The sequence below is a fragment of the Phasianus colchicus genome, chromosome 1 (assembly GCF_987193195.1).
Source record: "Phasianus colchicus chromosome 1, bPhaCol1.hap1.1, whole genome shotgun sequence".
Taxonomy (NCBI): domain Eukaryota; kingdom Metazoa; phylum Chordata; class Aves; order Galliformes; family Phasianidae; genus Phasianus; species Phasianus colchicus.
This window is the reverse complement of record NC_143436.1, coordinates 157,953,491-157,966,682: the sequence shown is the minus strand read 5'-3', so window position 1 is coordinate 157,966,682 and position 13,192 is coordinate 157,953,491. Positions and strand designations below refer to the sequence as shown.

Sequence of the window (13,192 nt, the reverse complement as noted above, 5' to 3'; positions counted from 1 at the left end):
TGCTTTTTATGGGGAAAATAAAAGCAAAGGTCAGTAGGACCAGAAAAGAAAAGTCATCCTCCATAGCGCAAGGCTGTTTTTCCAGCGAACTGATACAGAGCCTAATTTAGAAAAAGGTCCTTTAGTATCATGTTATTATTAGTAGTATCACAAATAAACACAGAAACCAATTCACTTTACAGAACTCCACATAAAGCATTGAATAGAAAATCCCTTGGTGCTTCATTGATTTTTGGTTTATTGATTTTTTTTTTAAATAGCAATATCACAGTTAAAATGTATCATTTTGGTGAAACGCATCTAAAACTTTTCTATCCTGAAATAAGTTATTACAAATGATTTCCACAGCAACTGGCAACTAACGACTCCATCCATTTAAAAAACAGCAAAGCATAGCTTTATTTGGACGCCTTTTTTGATTAAACAACCTATTAACCTTGATGAAGCTTTCCAAAAAAGGGGATTAGTGTATTTGAGTGCATCAGCTGATTATGAGAGAAATACAACAGTGATAAGATGCTGGATCACAATTTCTCCATCTGACGACTGTAGCAATTGAGCCGCTGGTTTGGAGCTGGCTCTTACAGCTCCATCTCCGCAGCAGTGTCTGCCCAAACACAGACAGACATCGCCCAGCAGAGCAGAGCCTGGGAAGGTCACTGCAATCACTGCACCGAGTGGATCACAATGCCCTATGTAAGCACTGTACAGCCAGAAATAATTACAAATAATTAGTTCATAAGGAACGAAGAGCCACAATGAAACATATCGCAGGGGAAACCCAGAAAGTAAATACAGTTAGATGTTCCGATGGTATCATCCGTTCTGACCCAAACTCACTGACCCACTTTGCTTTATCTTTCTATACCGTAATAACGCATTTTGCATCCCCATCGCAAATCCTTCCCATTAAGTTATTTGCTTAATGGATGTATAAATATGTCTACTGCAATTACGCTTTTTAAGGGTCAGATCCCATCCACTCCTGAACCCACGTCTGTAATTCCCACTGTGCTGGCTGGCAGCGCAGCACAGACCTGCGTTGCTGGAACACGGCCGGTACAGTGCTGGTGTCACAGCCATGCCCTGCTGTCAGCCCCATGCCCTGTCGGGTATGGGGGCCTGCCCCCAAAGAAAAGTTTCTCCCTTTTGTACTCCCACGTGTCGAAGTTGTGTATGGCACAATGCAAGTGTGACAAAGTGAAACTTCCGCCAGTTTCAAGGAGCAAACGTTGAACTCTTGCAGAGCTCTGACAACAGAAACACCTATCGATGTGCGCTGCAACAACGCAGTTCCCAAAGTTGGATTTCTATCAGTACTGGGATTTCGCCGGGCCGCGCTGCCTTGAGCACTGAGGAGCTCCATCCATGCGCTCACCCATCTCTCGGTGCCACCCCCGGCCCGGTCCGTGTGGGGAAGCAGGGCGCGTCGGCCCGCCGCTAAGACGGAACCGCACGGGGTTAATTCCCCACGTGCCGGCTCCCGCTGCACCCCGAGATGTGACAACGAAGAACCGCCGTGCTCTGCGCTGAGAGCGGCAGCGGGACCCCGCGGGTGCCCCCTCCCCAGCGCGGGGCAGCGGGGTCACGGCGGACCCTTACGGACCTCCCTCCCGTAACCCACGGACGCGGAGGTAACAGCCTCACGCTTTCTCCCCGAGCGGGCTGCAGCCGCGGCAGGAATTTCCTCTTTCGCCAGCTCCTTCTGTTTCTCCCCGCTCGCTGCCAACTTTGGGGCTTCCCCCCCGCCCCTCCCCTCCGCCCGACCCCAGGGTAAAGGGGGGCAGGGAGCGCGCTTCTGTGCGCGCCCCCTGCGCGCGTTCCCGTCGCCCCCCTTCCCCCCCCCCGCGTCCGCCCCGCGCCGTAGCCCCGCCAACCCGCTCGCACCTGCTCGGCCCCGCGCCCCCTGCCCCGAGCGGAGCCCGCTCCTCCCCGCCCGCCATGTGGCGGCCGCACAAAAGTGTGTGACAGCGCTCGGCGGCCCAGCGGCCTCTGGGCAGCGCCTCACCCCACGGGTACGCACCCCCCTCCCCCCCCCCGCTCCCCCATCCGGCCGCTTTTCCACAAGGGTTAAAGCTGCACCCCAGCGGCACTAGGGGCCACACCTCGGCCTCGGAGGGAGGAGGGGTGGGGGGGGCACGGAGCAGGGGACAGCAGCGCGGCGCGCAGGGCACGGGGCAGAGCCGCCCCCCCCCTCCACCCCCGGGCCGGCAGCGGGGAGCGGCGCCGCACCGCGCGGGGGTGGGACGGGGGCGGGGGGGCCGCGCGCGCGGCTCGCGGCGGTACCTGGCGTTGGTGCAGTCGTTGTAGAGGGTCTCGAAATCCTTCCGGGAGATGAGTTTGCAGCGGTTGACGCCGGGCTGGATGGCCCCCAGCCCCCGCAGGATGCGGACCTGCTCCACGTTGCAGACCACGGGCGTGATCTCCAGGCGCTTCAGCTTGGTGTAGACCGTGTGCAAGCCCCCCACCAAGTGCTTCAGGAAGAGGTCGAACGCCTGGGGCAGGCAGATGAGCTCGCAGCCCTCCACGGTGAAGGAGGCCACTTTGGCCCCCCTCAGATCCACCATCTTGCACTCGTTATTCTGGGGGGTGTTCTCCACCGGGGACGGGGTCGAGTACACGGGCTTGCCGGGCAGGCTGCCGGCCGCGCCGGCGTTGGGCGTGGAGGTGCCGGAGGTGCCGCCGCCGGTGCCGCTGCCCAGGCTGGGGCTGCCGCCGCCGCCGCTGCCGCCGCCTCCGCCGCTGCCTCCGGTGGTGGTGGTGGTGGCGGTGGAGGTGACTGTGGCCGCCGCCGCCGCCGGCGCTGCGATGGGCTCCGGGCGGAATAGGTTTGTCCCCGAGGCGGGCGGCGGGGGAGCGATGGCCGGAGCCGGAGAGGAGGTGGCGGCCGCCGAGGAGGTGGTGGTGGTGGTGGTGCAGGCGGCAGAAGTTGAGACCGGAGGCTGAGGGGGGACCAGCGGGGCCGGAGGGATCAGCGCAGCCGGAACGGCCATGGTCACATATACGGCGGGGGGGGGCAGGGAGGGGGAAAGTTCCCACACACGCGCGCAGGAGAAGGGGGAAAATTAAAAAAATATATATCTATTTAAAAAAAAAAAAAAAGAGGAGAGGAGAAGGGAGGAGGAGGGGGAAGAGAAAGGGGGACAGCCCCGCTCAGGTGCTGCGGCAGCGGGAGAGCAGAGCAGGGACGGAGTGAGCGCCGAACGCACAAAGTGTCCCGCGAGCGGGGCCGGAGGAGGAGGAGGAGGAGGAGGAGGAGAGAAGTCCGCTCCGGGCGGCGGGGCCGGGGCGAGGGGAGGGGGAGGGCAGCTCCTGCCTGCGGCCCCGCGCTAGCACCGCGGCGAGGGCGACCGGGAGAAGGAGGAGGTGTGGAGGACCCGGGCTCTCTCCGGCGAGTACATTGATCAAAGATTGAGAGGGGAATGACAGAGAGAAAAGGAGCCGGGAAGTGCCGCCGCCGCTGCCGCCCGCTTCGGACGAGTTGTTGTTGTCACACGGCGCGGGGGGCGGAGCTCCGGCAACTTGAAATACCCTTTGAAGCGGCGCAGGGCTCGCTCGCGGCATTAACCCGAATTACCCAACCAGGAGCCCGGAGCGGGGGCGCGGGGAGCGGTGTCTCTCCAGCCCCCCCCCTTCCCCCCCTCTCTCCCCCCAGCCCTTCGGAACCGTTAGATGACATGTTTCAGGTTTCACCCCGCCGCAGACGGGATGTAATTTCTGCAGCCCGTGTCGGCAGCCGCTTGTCAGCGCTCTGCGGAGAAGCGCGAGCGGCTCCGCTCCCAACAGCGCGCCGCGCTCGGGGCGGCGGGCGGGCGGGCGGGAGCAGCGCTGCAGCGGGCTCGGCGTTGTGGCCGCCGTCGTTCCCCCGAGAGCGGAGCGCCCCCTCCCGGCGGGGCGGGAGCAGGGCAGCTCCGGGCCCCTTTGTGTACGGGGCGGGCGCCGGAGTCGCTCCGGAGGGCGGGCGTCGCGCCACAGGTGGCGGGGCCGCCAGGTACAGCGCGCGGAGCCGGGCGCGGCGCCGGGCACACATGCGCAGTGGTGCGGCCCGCGGGATGCGCGCGGGGTCTGCGTGGCTCTGAGGGCCGGGCCCGTAGCTCGGGACGGAGCTGAGAAGCAACGTGGGGTGTTTCGGTCGGTCCGGCGGACCACCGGCTTGTGCTGCTCCTCTCCAGGACACTTTACTGTTCGAAGGGGTGAAGAAATGGCTTTTCGTGCCGTTGGGCACGTGCAGAAGTTGGGCTAATGTCTGTATGAGGCTTTCAGTTTCAGAAGTACGAGTTATGCACTTGATTGTGATGCATGTATGTGCCCATAGCTGCTGTAGCTTCTCTAAATGTGTTATTATGTGCGATATGACTCACAGGATGACACATCTTCTGAGTGGATAATCTCACTGTAGTAATTCCACGCAGGGAATTTCCATGCGATTCTCATATGATCTCGTGCTCATTGTGCTCCAGCTGTAATGGAAAAGCGTTTGTGGTTTGGTACCAGGAAGGGTTCATCCAACTGTGAAATTTCAGATATCCTACACCAAAGGCTTTTAAACTGGCAAATACAGCCAAGGAAACACACTGTGTCTTTCGTTTTGAGATCTTGTGCACCCATGGTGGTGCAGAACATCCTCCAGCACACAGTTCCCAGCCTGTTCTCCTGGATAAGTTCACGCAACCTCAGTCCCAGAGGCAGCACCTGAAGTTGACATAAAAACTGGAATACACTGAAAAACGTAAAATGCACCGTCTTTACTCACTTGTAGCAAAACAGCTCTATACGTGCTTTCTTTGCCTCAGTACCCCTTTCCTGCTCACCTTCTCTTGTTGTGAAAACTGAATGAGCTCTTTGAAAACCAAGATAGAGCCAGGAGCAGGATATTGACACCCGGAGAGCAACTGAACCCTTAATGAGAAAACCTGTTGTGCTGTGTATGGCCTGCCTTTCTGCAAGGTGCTGCAAATGGGACCTTCTTGTTTTCTCACTGTATGCCCTCACGGACTTACCTTCATCGTGGTTCGTTATGAAGAAAATGTAGTTTGAAAGGGTTTACCACCACAGGTTTGAGTTAACCTTCCTCTTTTAAATGGAACAATGGGATTAGAAACCCAGAAATAAGGAGATTTATGGAAGGGCTTGAAGCTCCTGGAAACTTCCAGCTCGGTAAGTGTTCCCAAACAGCTGGGTTTGTTCTAACACGCAGACACACCAACACACCCTGAGACAGCTGGTTGTGAACTTTTTCTAGGTTGTGTTTCCATTCCTTGATGCCCCTTCCTGCAGTGATATTGTTGGGTGTTTTCTTTGTTGCCCTGAGTCGGTATCAGCAAAACTCCAGTGACTGTAACTGATATTTGAAAATTCTCCCTGTGTCATGCGAAGACTTACGGTGCTGAAATCAATAAGACTGTTTAAAATTCAAAGACCTGCAAATCGTTCTGTTTGTCCTTTGATAGGGCCTGGGCTGATTAAAATGCGACCAAGAAAGCTTAATTGCTGCACTAATTAAGAAGTCTTTAATTTCTTTCCTGGAATATTGTTTGAAGCTGGGTTTCTGCTCTGCGCATAGCACTGTTCAGGGCAGGGATTCGCTCTGCTTCTCTGTCTCTTTTTTTCTTTTGACAATTTCAGTATAATAAAATGTATGTTAAAGCAGTAAGATGTATTGACAATGATTGTAATTTATTACTCAAAAAAAAAAAAAAAGACTGATACAGGGTTCACTATTGTATTAAATTACAATTTTGAGGGCAGCTGTAAAGGGTGAAATGAAATTAGAAAATGCATTGTAGTTGTTGCGTTTCAAGGAATCTGAGTACCTGACTGACAGGAGGTCGGGCAGCACACCACTACCTCCTCTTTCTTCTGTTATTATTGATAATTAAAGATTTTAATTCATTCAGGGAAAAAGGAAAAAAAAAAAAAAAAAAAAAGAGAGAGAGATACATGTGTGCTGAGTGAATCTGAAGGAATGGATGGGGGGATGCACAGCAGACAGGCACATGGTGGGGATGAATTGTGCATCATCACATTAACTTCATGTACAGTATTTTTTCCTGCAATTCTTTTGACCACAATCTTCCAAAAAATACGTTTCTCTCTTGTGTCTTGTCTTATGCTTTTTAGTGACCTATTTTGTTCCCCAGTTACCAAAGAGAAGAAACTCCATCGTTTCAGAAGGCTTTCTGCATGATCAATAGAGTCACGCTTTAGGTTTAGTCGTGCTGCATTACAACTCTGGCAAGCGACTGCTGAGCAGGAGGCTCAGACTGGAGCAGGCACTGTAAGAAGGTAAGTTCTGTTCAGCTGTCATTCCCTGGGTTTGCAGGCAGCATCCTACTTCCAGGAGCTCTCTGTTATTTGGAAGAAGGCTGAGAAAGAGGGAGGGACTTCACACATCCCCCCTGCGTTACTCAGGAAAATGCTGGGAGCCTGGGAGCAGGTCCCTCTTTGCCCTTCCACCAGGGTATATGCTGAACACTGCAAACTGCTGAATGCAGTCAGGGTCGGTGTGCAGTGTTGTACCAGCAGTAAGAAACTGGGGACCAGAGTGCTGTTTTTCTAATTGTTGCATTATAGTCAAATTAGCATAGACTCGTCCAACACAAATACAAACTGGATTCCTTTCAGTGACAGGACGAGCAGATAACATGCTTAGCAGATACAGAGGGAGATTTGCCATTCTGAGCACGACGTCACGCTAATTGTGTTTACTCTAATTGAAAGCGAGGTTTGGGGGAACCTGAAATTACTCATAGGGTATTTTTAATAACTGAATAATAATAAAGTGCAGCAAACGTTGATCGCAAACCTTTTGGTCTTTCAGAATCTATTGGAAAATTAAATGAAAAGTGGAGTTTGGTACAAACAATGCCCCAGGGCAAAAAACAACTAACACGAGATTTTCCAGTCCAGCCATAACACAAATCAATTGGAGCACACTCCTATGGCCAGACTGCCAGATTGTTATGACTGCTAATTCACTCCATCAAACAGTGCATTAGCACGCCCGGCACAAACAGCTCCAACAATAGCGTGCACTTCTGAGCAGCACACCATATATCAGCAAAAGTCCAGAATGCATGGCAGGGCTGCTTACACACCGTGCTTACTGCACGTTGTATTTATGGATGGGGCATTAGTAACAAATAATGATCCTAATAAGGAAAAGGAAGAATGGAAGCGAAGGAACTTCTAAAAACAACTTTCAGAAGTTACAGCGCTGGCAGCACGTCGCTACCTGGGCTAATTGCTGAACGCGCGGATCTCAGCGAGGCAGTGGGAAGCGGCGGCTGCGCGTCCCAGCGCGGTACCAGCGGGCTCCGCGCCCGGCAGTTCGCACGCGGCGCGGCTCACGCAGCCGCTTTGCGCTGACACTGTTCCGCGGGGTCCCGCGCTGACTGCGGGGACATTCACTGCCGAGCAGAAGGGTCCGGCCCCAGGGAGCGCCTCACGGTGCTCCCTCTTCATTCTCAGAACTGAGCGCTACCTCCGGGGATGCAGTGATGCTCCGGCCGAGAGATGACCGACGCTCGAGAACCTCTGCATCCTTCCCCCGCACCCGACACACGCGTATATATATGCAAATTGCGGACACTCAGCTCCAATTAAGCTCCTCGCTTATTTACAAATTACTATTTTCTCCCTAAATCGCACTTGTGACTTCAGAGAATATATTTCAAAGTCAGCAACTAAAAAACCCGGCGCTGCGCGGAGCCGTGCGCTCATGCTGCGGTCCCGGAGCCCCACGGCGCAGCGCTCGGCTCCCCCCCGCGCTGTACGGCCGCAGCGATGGAGCAGGTGAGCGGCACTGCCTGCCACGTTCCCATCCGACTGACAGCCAATGGAGAGAGCTTCGGTGGCGGCAGGGAAATTATACCCGACTTCCTTGCGTGAATCGAATCAGGGCTGGGACAGATGGAGATGTGATGAGAGCGTAACTCGAGTGATGCTCTCAGAGGTGCGCAGCCCTAATTCCCCTACCAACAGGTAGGAAAAGTCTCTCGGAGCAGGAATTCTGAAGTGCAAAGCCCTGCCATTAAATTGTGAGTGGAGATAGCATCTGAGATGCCCTTTTCCCATGAATGTTCTCTTAGAATTTAGTTCGCTCCTTCGCTCCATCTCCAGTTCCCGACCCAGGCTGACTGAAGTGAAGCGGCCCGACATAAGCGCTCCCGACCCAGGCTGACCCACTATCAGTGCTTCTGGTCCCCACGGTGCCCCGATTCAACCCCCGCTCCCGGTGCCTCCAGCCCGCCGTGGGGCTCGGTCCTGCCGCCCGCGGGCGCTCCGGGCCGGGGGGAGCGGCGGGGCTCAGTGCCCCCGGCGGCGCTCGGGCGCTGACTGCTGCCCTTAATAATAAGAGGAATAAATGCACACCGGGCTCTTTTTTAGATATGGGCTGACAGCCTGCGAGACGCAAGTTTTCCTCCTCGAGTCGCTTATAGCCAAACTTTGTAATTGTTCTTAGACGGGGCGGAGGAAAGAGGGATCTTTCGGAGTCGGAGCCCCTGTTGGAAAAGTTTCAGCCCGGAGCGGGTGGTTAGAGAGAGCTCCGGGTAAGAGGTAAGAGGGAGATGCTACAAATGGAAGTGCTGACACAACCTTAACCACGGCGTGTAAACGGCCGCGCTATAATATCCATTAAGCAGAAAGAAAAATAAGATGGCTGATCAATAATTTATACAAAGAGTACCAACTGCAGCCATAATAACTGCAATGTTTGCAAAGCAATCTCTCGCTCTCCAGGCTTAACAGTAAACTAGCGGGGCTGTTAATTTCCAACTCCTGCAGATAAGAATACAAACAAATTACTTAAACTTGTATTTTGCTCGATATTTTGCATGCCTCGGTGGGATAAAATAAAATTTAATTACGATGCCACTAGGGCTGGTGGGGAGCTCCCCCCTCCCCCCCTCCCCCTTTCTATATCCTTCTTTCCCTCCCTCCCTTTCTCCCTCCCTTCGAAGCAGGTTGCAGTGAATGAGAGCCTTTGGGTCACTCCAGTTCCCGGGCAGAGTTATTCAGACATGGAAACAAAATGAAGCCATTTAACTTCAAAGAAAGTTGCAGTGTTTTCCAGCGCCACGAGCTGAAACACAATACCCCCACCGGAACGATAAGAATCAGCTGTCAGAGGACAATGCACGTTGCACGGGGAGGGAAAAAGCTGCTCTGGGGCAAAGCGTGCATCGCGCAGGACCCTAAGCGATGAGCGGGCTGCTGTTGGCTTCATTTGCATGGCAGCGTTATCTCCCATTTCCGTCTTCTGTGTGCCGATAACAAAGCGGGGGAACAAAGTCTGGAAGTTGCTAAGTGGGCTCGGGTTCTGCGCCGAGGTGTTGGTGTCTTTTGTTCTTCTTCTTGTTACAGTTCTTTTAATATTTACCGCTATTATATTTATTAATGTTGTATTTATTACTATTATTATGCTTATTTTTTGCATCTCTTGCAACACTACTACAGAGTCTTTGTTAAATAACCTCAAAAAAGCAAATAATATTATATATAGTACTACATATTTTTTTGTTTTATATATATATATAAAAGTGCCAAGGGTGTACCCTCCTCCCAGCCCAGCCCAGCTTGGACGAAACAGGTATGCGTGCTGCCAACCGTGCCTAAAGGAGCTCAGAGGTAACCTGGCACGCACTGCTCTTTGGACAGCTTTCAGCTGCTGTTCTCGTGGGCTCTGAGGATGGTTTGTGCTGCATGACCGAAGCGACACCTGAGGGGTATCGCGGGGTGGTGCTTTGCGAGGTCCTAAATTTAACAATAATAATAATAATAATTTCAAAAAGAAGTGCTTTGCCTGCCTCGTTCCTGCGTGTTCAGTGACCTATCCTAGCTCAGCTCCAGTAAAGCAAAGAGGCATCAAAGGAGACTATACACGCAGACGAAGTCCGTCACGCCGAAGCAGCAGTTGTTGCCCCACTCCCTTCCCTGCGGCTGGATGCAATGTGGGATAGCGTTGCTCAGAGGAACTTAACCTGACGCGCAGCGCCCACTAGCGCCCGTGCAGCCGGAGCCGCGCTGTGCTGCGCTCCCTGCGGAGATTCCGCGGGGCAGCGCTGGGAGAGCGCGGCGGAGCGTGGCACGGGTGGAAATCGGCTTAAGCTCGTCCTTCACCAACTAGGATTTGCTCCTTCATTTGCTAGGTCCAAGCTAGCAAAAGCAAAAATGGAAAAAATGTTATGTTTTTTTCTTCTTCTTCTTTTTTTTTTTTTTTTTCCATCCTCTGTCTCTTCTGCCCTCACCAGTCCCCCTCTGTTTAAGGTGCGTGCAGAGAGCAAGTCCTTCATCCTGTCTGTAGTTCTGACAGCAACTGGAGTATCTGCTCAGTGGTAAAGACTTGGTAGGAGGTGCAACTATTGCTGTGTACTTTTCTGAGGTTTACTTTCTCATCTGACATGCCAAACTAGAGGAACTCTGCAAGATATTTCAGTTAGGCCTTATCTTTTTCTTTTCTTCTCAAGTGATGTTTATCTGTTTTTCTATCTATCTGCCCATCTAGAATCGTAGAATCGTTCATGTTGGAAAAGACCACTAAGGTCACCAAGTCCAAACACCAACCCATTGTCACCATGCCCACTAACCCACATCTGCACATTTCCTGAACATTTCCAGGGATGGTAACTCCACTGCCTGCCTGGGCAGCTTGTTTCAATACCTCAGCACTCTTCCTGAGAAGGATTTTTTTCCAATATCCAATCTGTCTATCTATCTATCTATCTATCTATCTATCTATCTATTTCTCTATCATTTTTTTTTTTTTCCATACATACTGTTCAGAGATTGTTAATGAACAGCATTTACATGTTTTTTTATGAGCCGTCTGTTCTCTTTGCTTTGGAGATGAGGAAGCAAGGAAGGTGACACACAGCCCTTCTTATCTGGATAGAATACATCAGGTAGATAAGCTCAAGGTATGCTTTCATAGTTGTGCTGAATGTCTTGAGCGTTTGCTTGTTCATTGTGGGTTGGGATACTCAATGGTGCTCCCAGTCAGAGCCAAGCACTTACAATAGTGCCCAGAGGAATGTAATTTCCCATACAGTTTTCCCAATGCTGCAAAAAGCAAAGAATTTACACCTTTGAGTTTTGTCACACATTGAGTCACAAGTAGGTATCATCTCCTGTCTTTGAAAATTTTTGGCAAACAGTTGGTTCAAACTGTATGAGCTGCTTGAGATATAAGGCCTTAGTTAGCCAATAAGGAAAACCATAGATACATTCTGGAGTAACTTGGGCTCAATGTACAAGATCATCTGATGGATGATGAAAATTAGTTCAGGATTAACCTTCATCTCTTCTCTTTATGTGACAGTCACACATTTTCCTTTTCCTTTTCTTTTAACTTTTCGTTTCCCTTTCCCTTTTCTTTTCTCCTTTCTTATGTTTAGATTTAGCTGTGCATTTATAAGTAGGCATTTAACCCTAGAAAGCAAGGAATTGAGAAATTGAAAAATTACCAACTAATATACTGTAATCTAGGTAGTAAGAAAAAGTTTTAACTGTAGCACTTTTACTTAATTATGTCCTGATGATCACTCTCAGGCAGTTAAAGATTACTGTGTTTTTACATACGATGAGGAACAGAGCAACTGTCTCACAGTCATGCTATTCATTGTCGCGTGATTTAATAGATGCACCTCAATGGCTTAACTGATTTTGACACTGTGCAGGCTTTCTTCCTTTGTTGGACATATAGATGTCATATGGATAGTAGTCCAAAAATCTCAGTGTTGCTGTCTTGCTGAAGGGAGAATTCCTGCCTAATCACAATTTGCTTTTCCTTTGGTCCACTACATTCACATGGTCAGGGCTTCAGACAAGATAATTTGAAAGGAGACATTTTCTTCCGCATCTGTGTTTGCATTCTGGTTTATGGCCAATAACCAGTTAGGCAGGTTGCTTACACAGTGGGAAACTTGTTTTCACAGACTTCTGTCTTTCCCAAAGGACAAAAGAAGTAAACCAGATTTCCCACATGGTAGCAGTGGGAATCAGTGTGAAGTTTGCACTGGTGAAGTTTCTTCTTTGGAGATTTTATGCCAATGGAATGATATGCTACTACCAGAAGAAAGTTTCCAAGTAGACTCTCAGATTCTCATAGCTGATGGCATCAAGTGCACCCTCAGCAAGTTTGCAGATGACACCAAGCTGAGCGACGCGATCAATACGCTGGAGGGAAGGGAAGCCATCCAGAGGGACCTGGACAGGCAGGAGAAATGGGCCCATGAGAACCTAATGAGATACAGCAAGACCGAGTGCAAGGTGTTGCATTTGGACCAGGGCAATCCCAGGTATTTATACAAGCTGGGGGAAGATCCCCTTGAGAGCAGCCCTGCAGAGAAGGACCTGGGGGTCCTGGTGGACAAGAAGCTGGACATGAGCCAGCAGTGTGTGCCTGCAGCCCAGAAGGCCAACTGTGTTCCGGGCTGCATTAAAAAAGGGGTGGCCAGCAGAGAGAGGGAGGTTATTGCCCCCTCTACTCAGCTCTTGTGAGGCCCCATCTGGAGTATTTCATCCAGGCCTGGGGCCACCAGACCAAGGACGTGGTGCTCTTGGAACAGATCCAGAGGATGACCACTAAGATGATCAGAGGGCTGGAGCACCTCTCCTATGAAGAAAGGTTGAGGGAACAGGGCTTGTTTAGCTTGGAGAAGAGAAGGCTCCAGGAAGACTGCATTGTGGCTTTCCAGTACTTGAAGGGAGCGTATCAACAGGAAGGAGGTATGACTGTTTACAAGGGTGGATAGCAATAGGACAAGAGGGAGTGGTTTTAAACTGAGACAGGGAGGTTTAGGTTAGATATGAGGAGGAAGTTTTTCACACATAGGGTGGTGACACACTGGAACAGGTTGCCCAAGGAGGTTGTGGATGCCCCATCCCTGGAGGCATTCCAGGCCAGGCTGGATGTGGCTCTGGGCAGCCTGGTCTGGTGGTTGGTGACCCTGCACATAGCAGGGGGGTTGAAACAAGATGATCATTGTAGTCCTTTTCAACCCAGGCCATTTTATGACTCTATGATTCTATGAAAAGTTGTGTGAGAAAAGACAGGTTTTAAGGGCTGAATTCAGAGAAACTGTTGCTGCTGCGCTGCTCGGTCCCTTTCTCATCTTCCTGTTTTGTACCTCATTCATACATATAATTATAGAATCACAGAATATCCCAAGTTGGAAAGGACCCTCAAGGA

The 13,192-nt window shown here is 51.4% G+C and overlaps 1 protein-coding gene across 6 annotated transcripts in view; it reads right to left on the bottom strand.

Moving 5' to 3' along the window:
* Positions 1-3,570, bottom strand: part of DACH1 (dachshund family transcription factor 1) — a 352,221-nt gene extending 348,651 nt beyond the window's left edge. For 5 of the 6 annotated variants that reach the window (XM_090130994.1, XM_090130988.1, XM_090131001.1 and 2 more), the window contains exon 1: positions 2,287-3,308. In XM_090130994.1, coding sequence (XP_089987120.1) covers positions 2,287-2,993 — 707 coding nt within the window. In that variant the 5' untranslated portion in view covers positions 2,994-3,308. Of the gene's footprint in view, positions 1-2,286 lie in introns of all 6 variants that reach the window. The other variant, XM_090130981.1, reaches the window with a different exon arrangement.
* Positions 3,571-13,192: the final 9,622 nt, after the last annotated feature.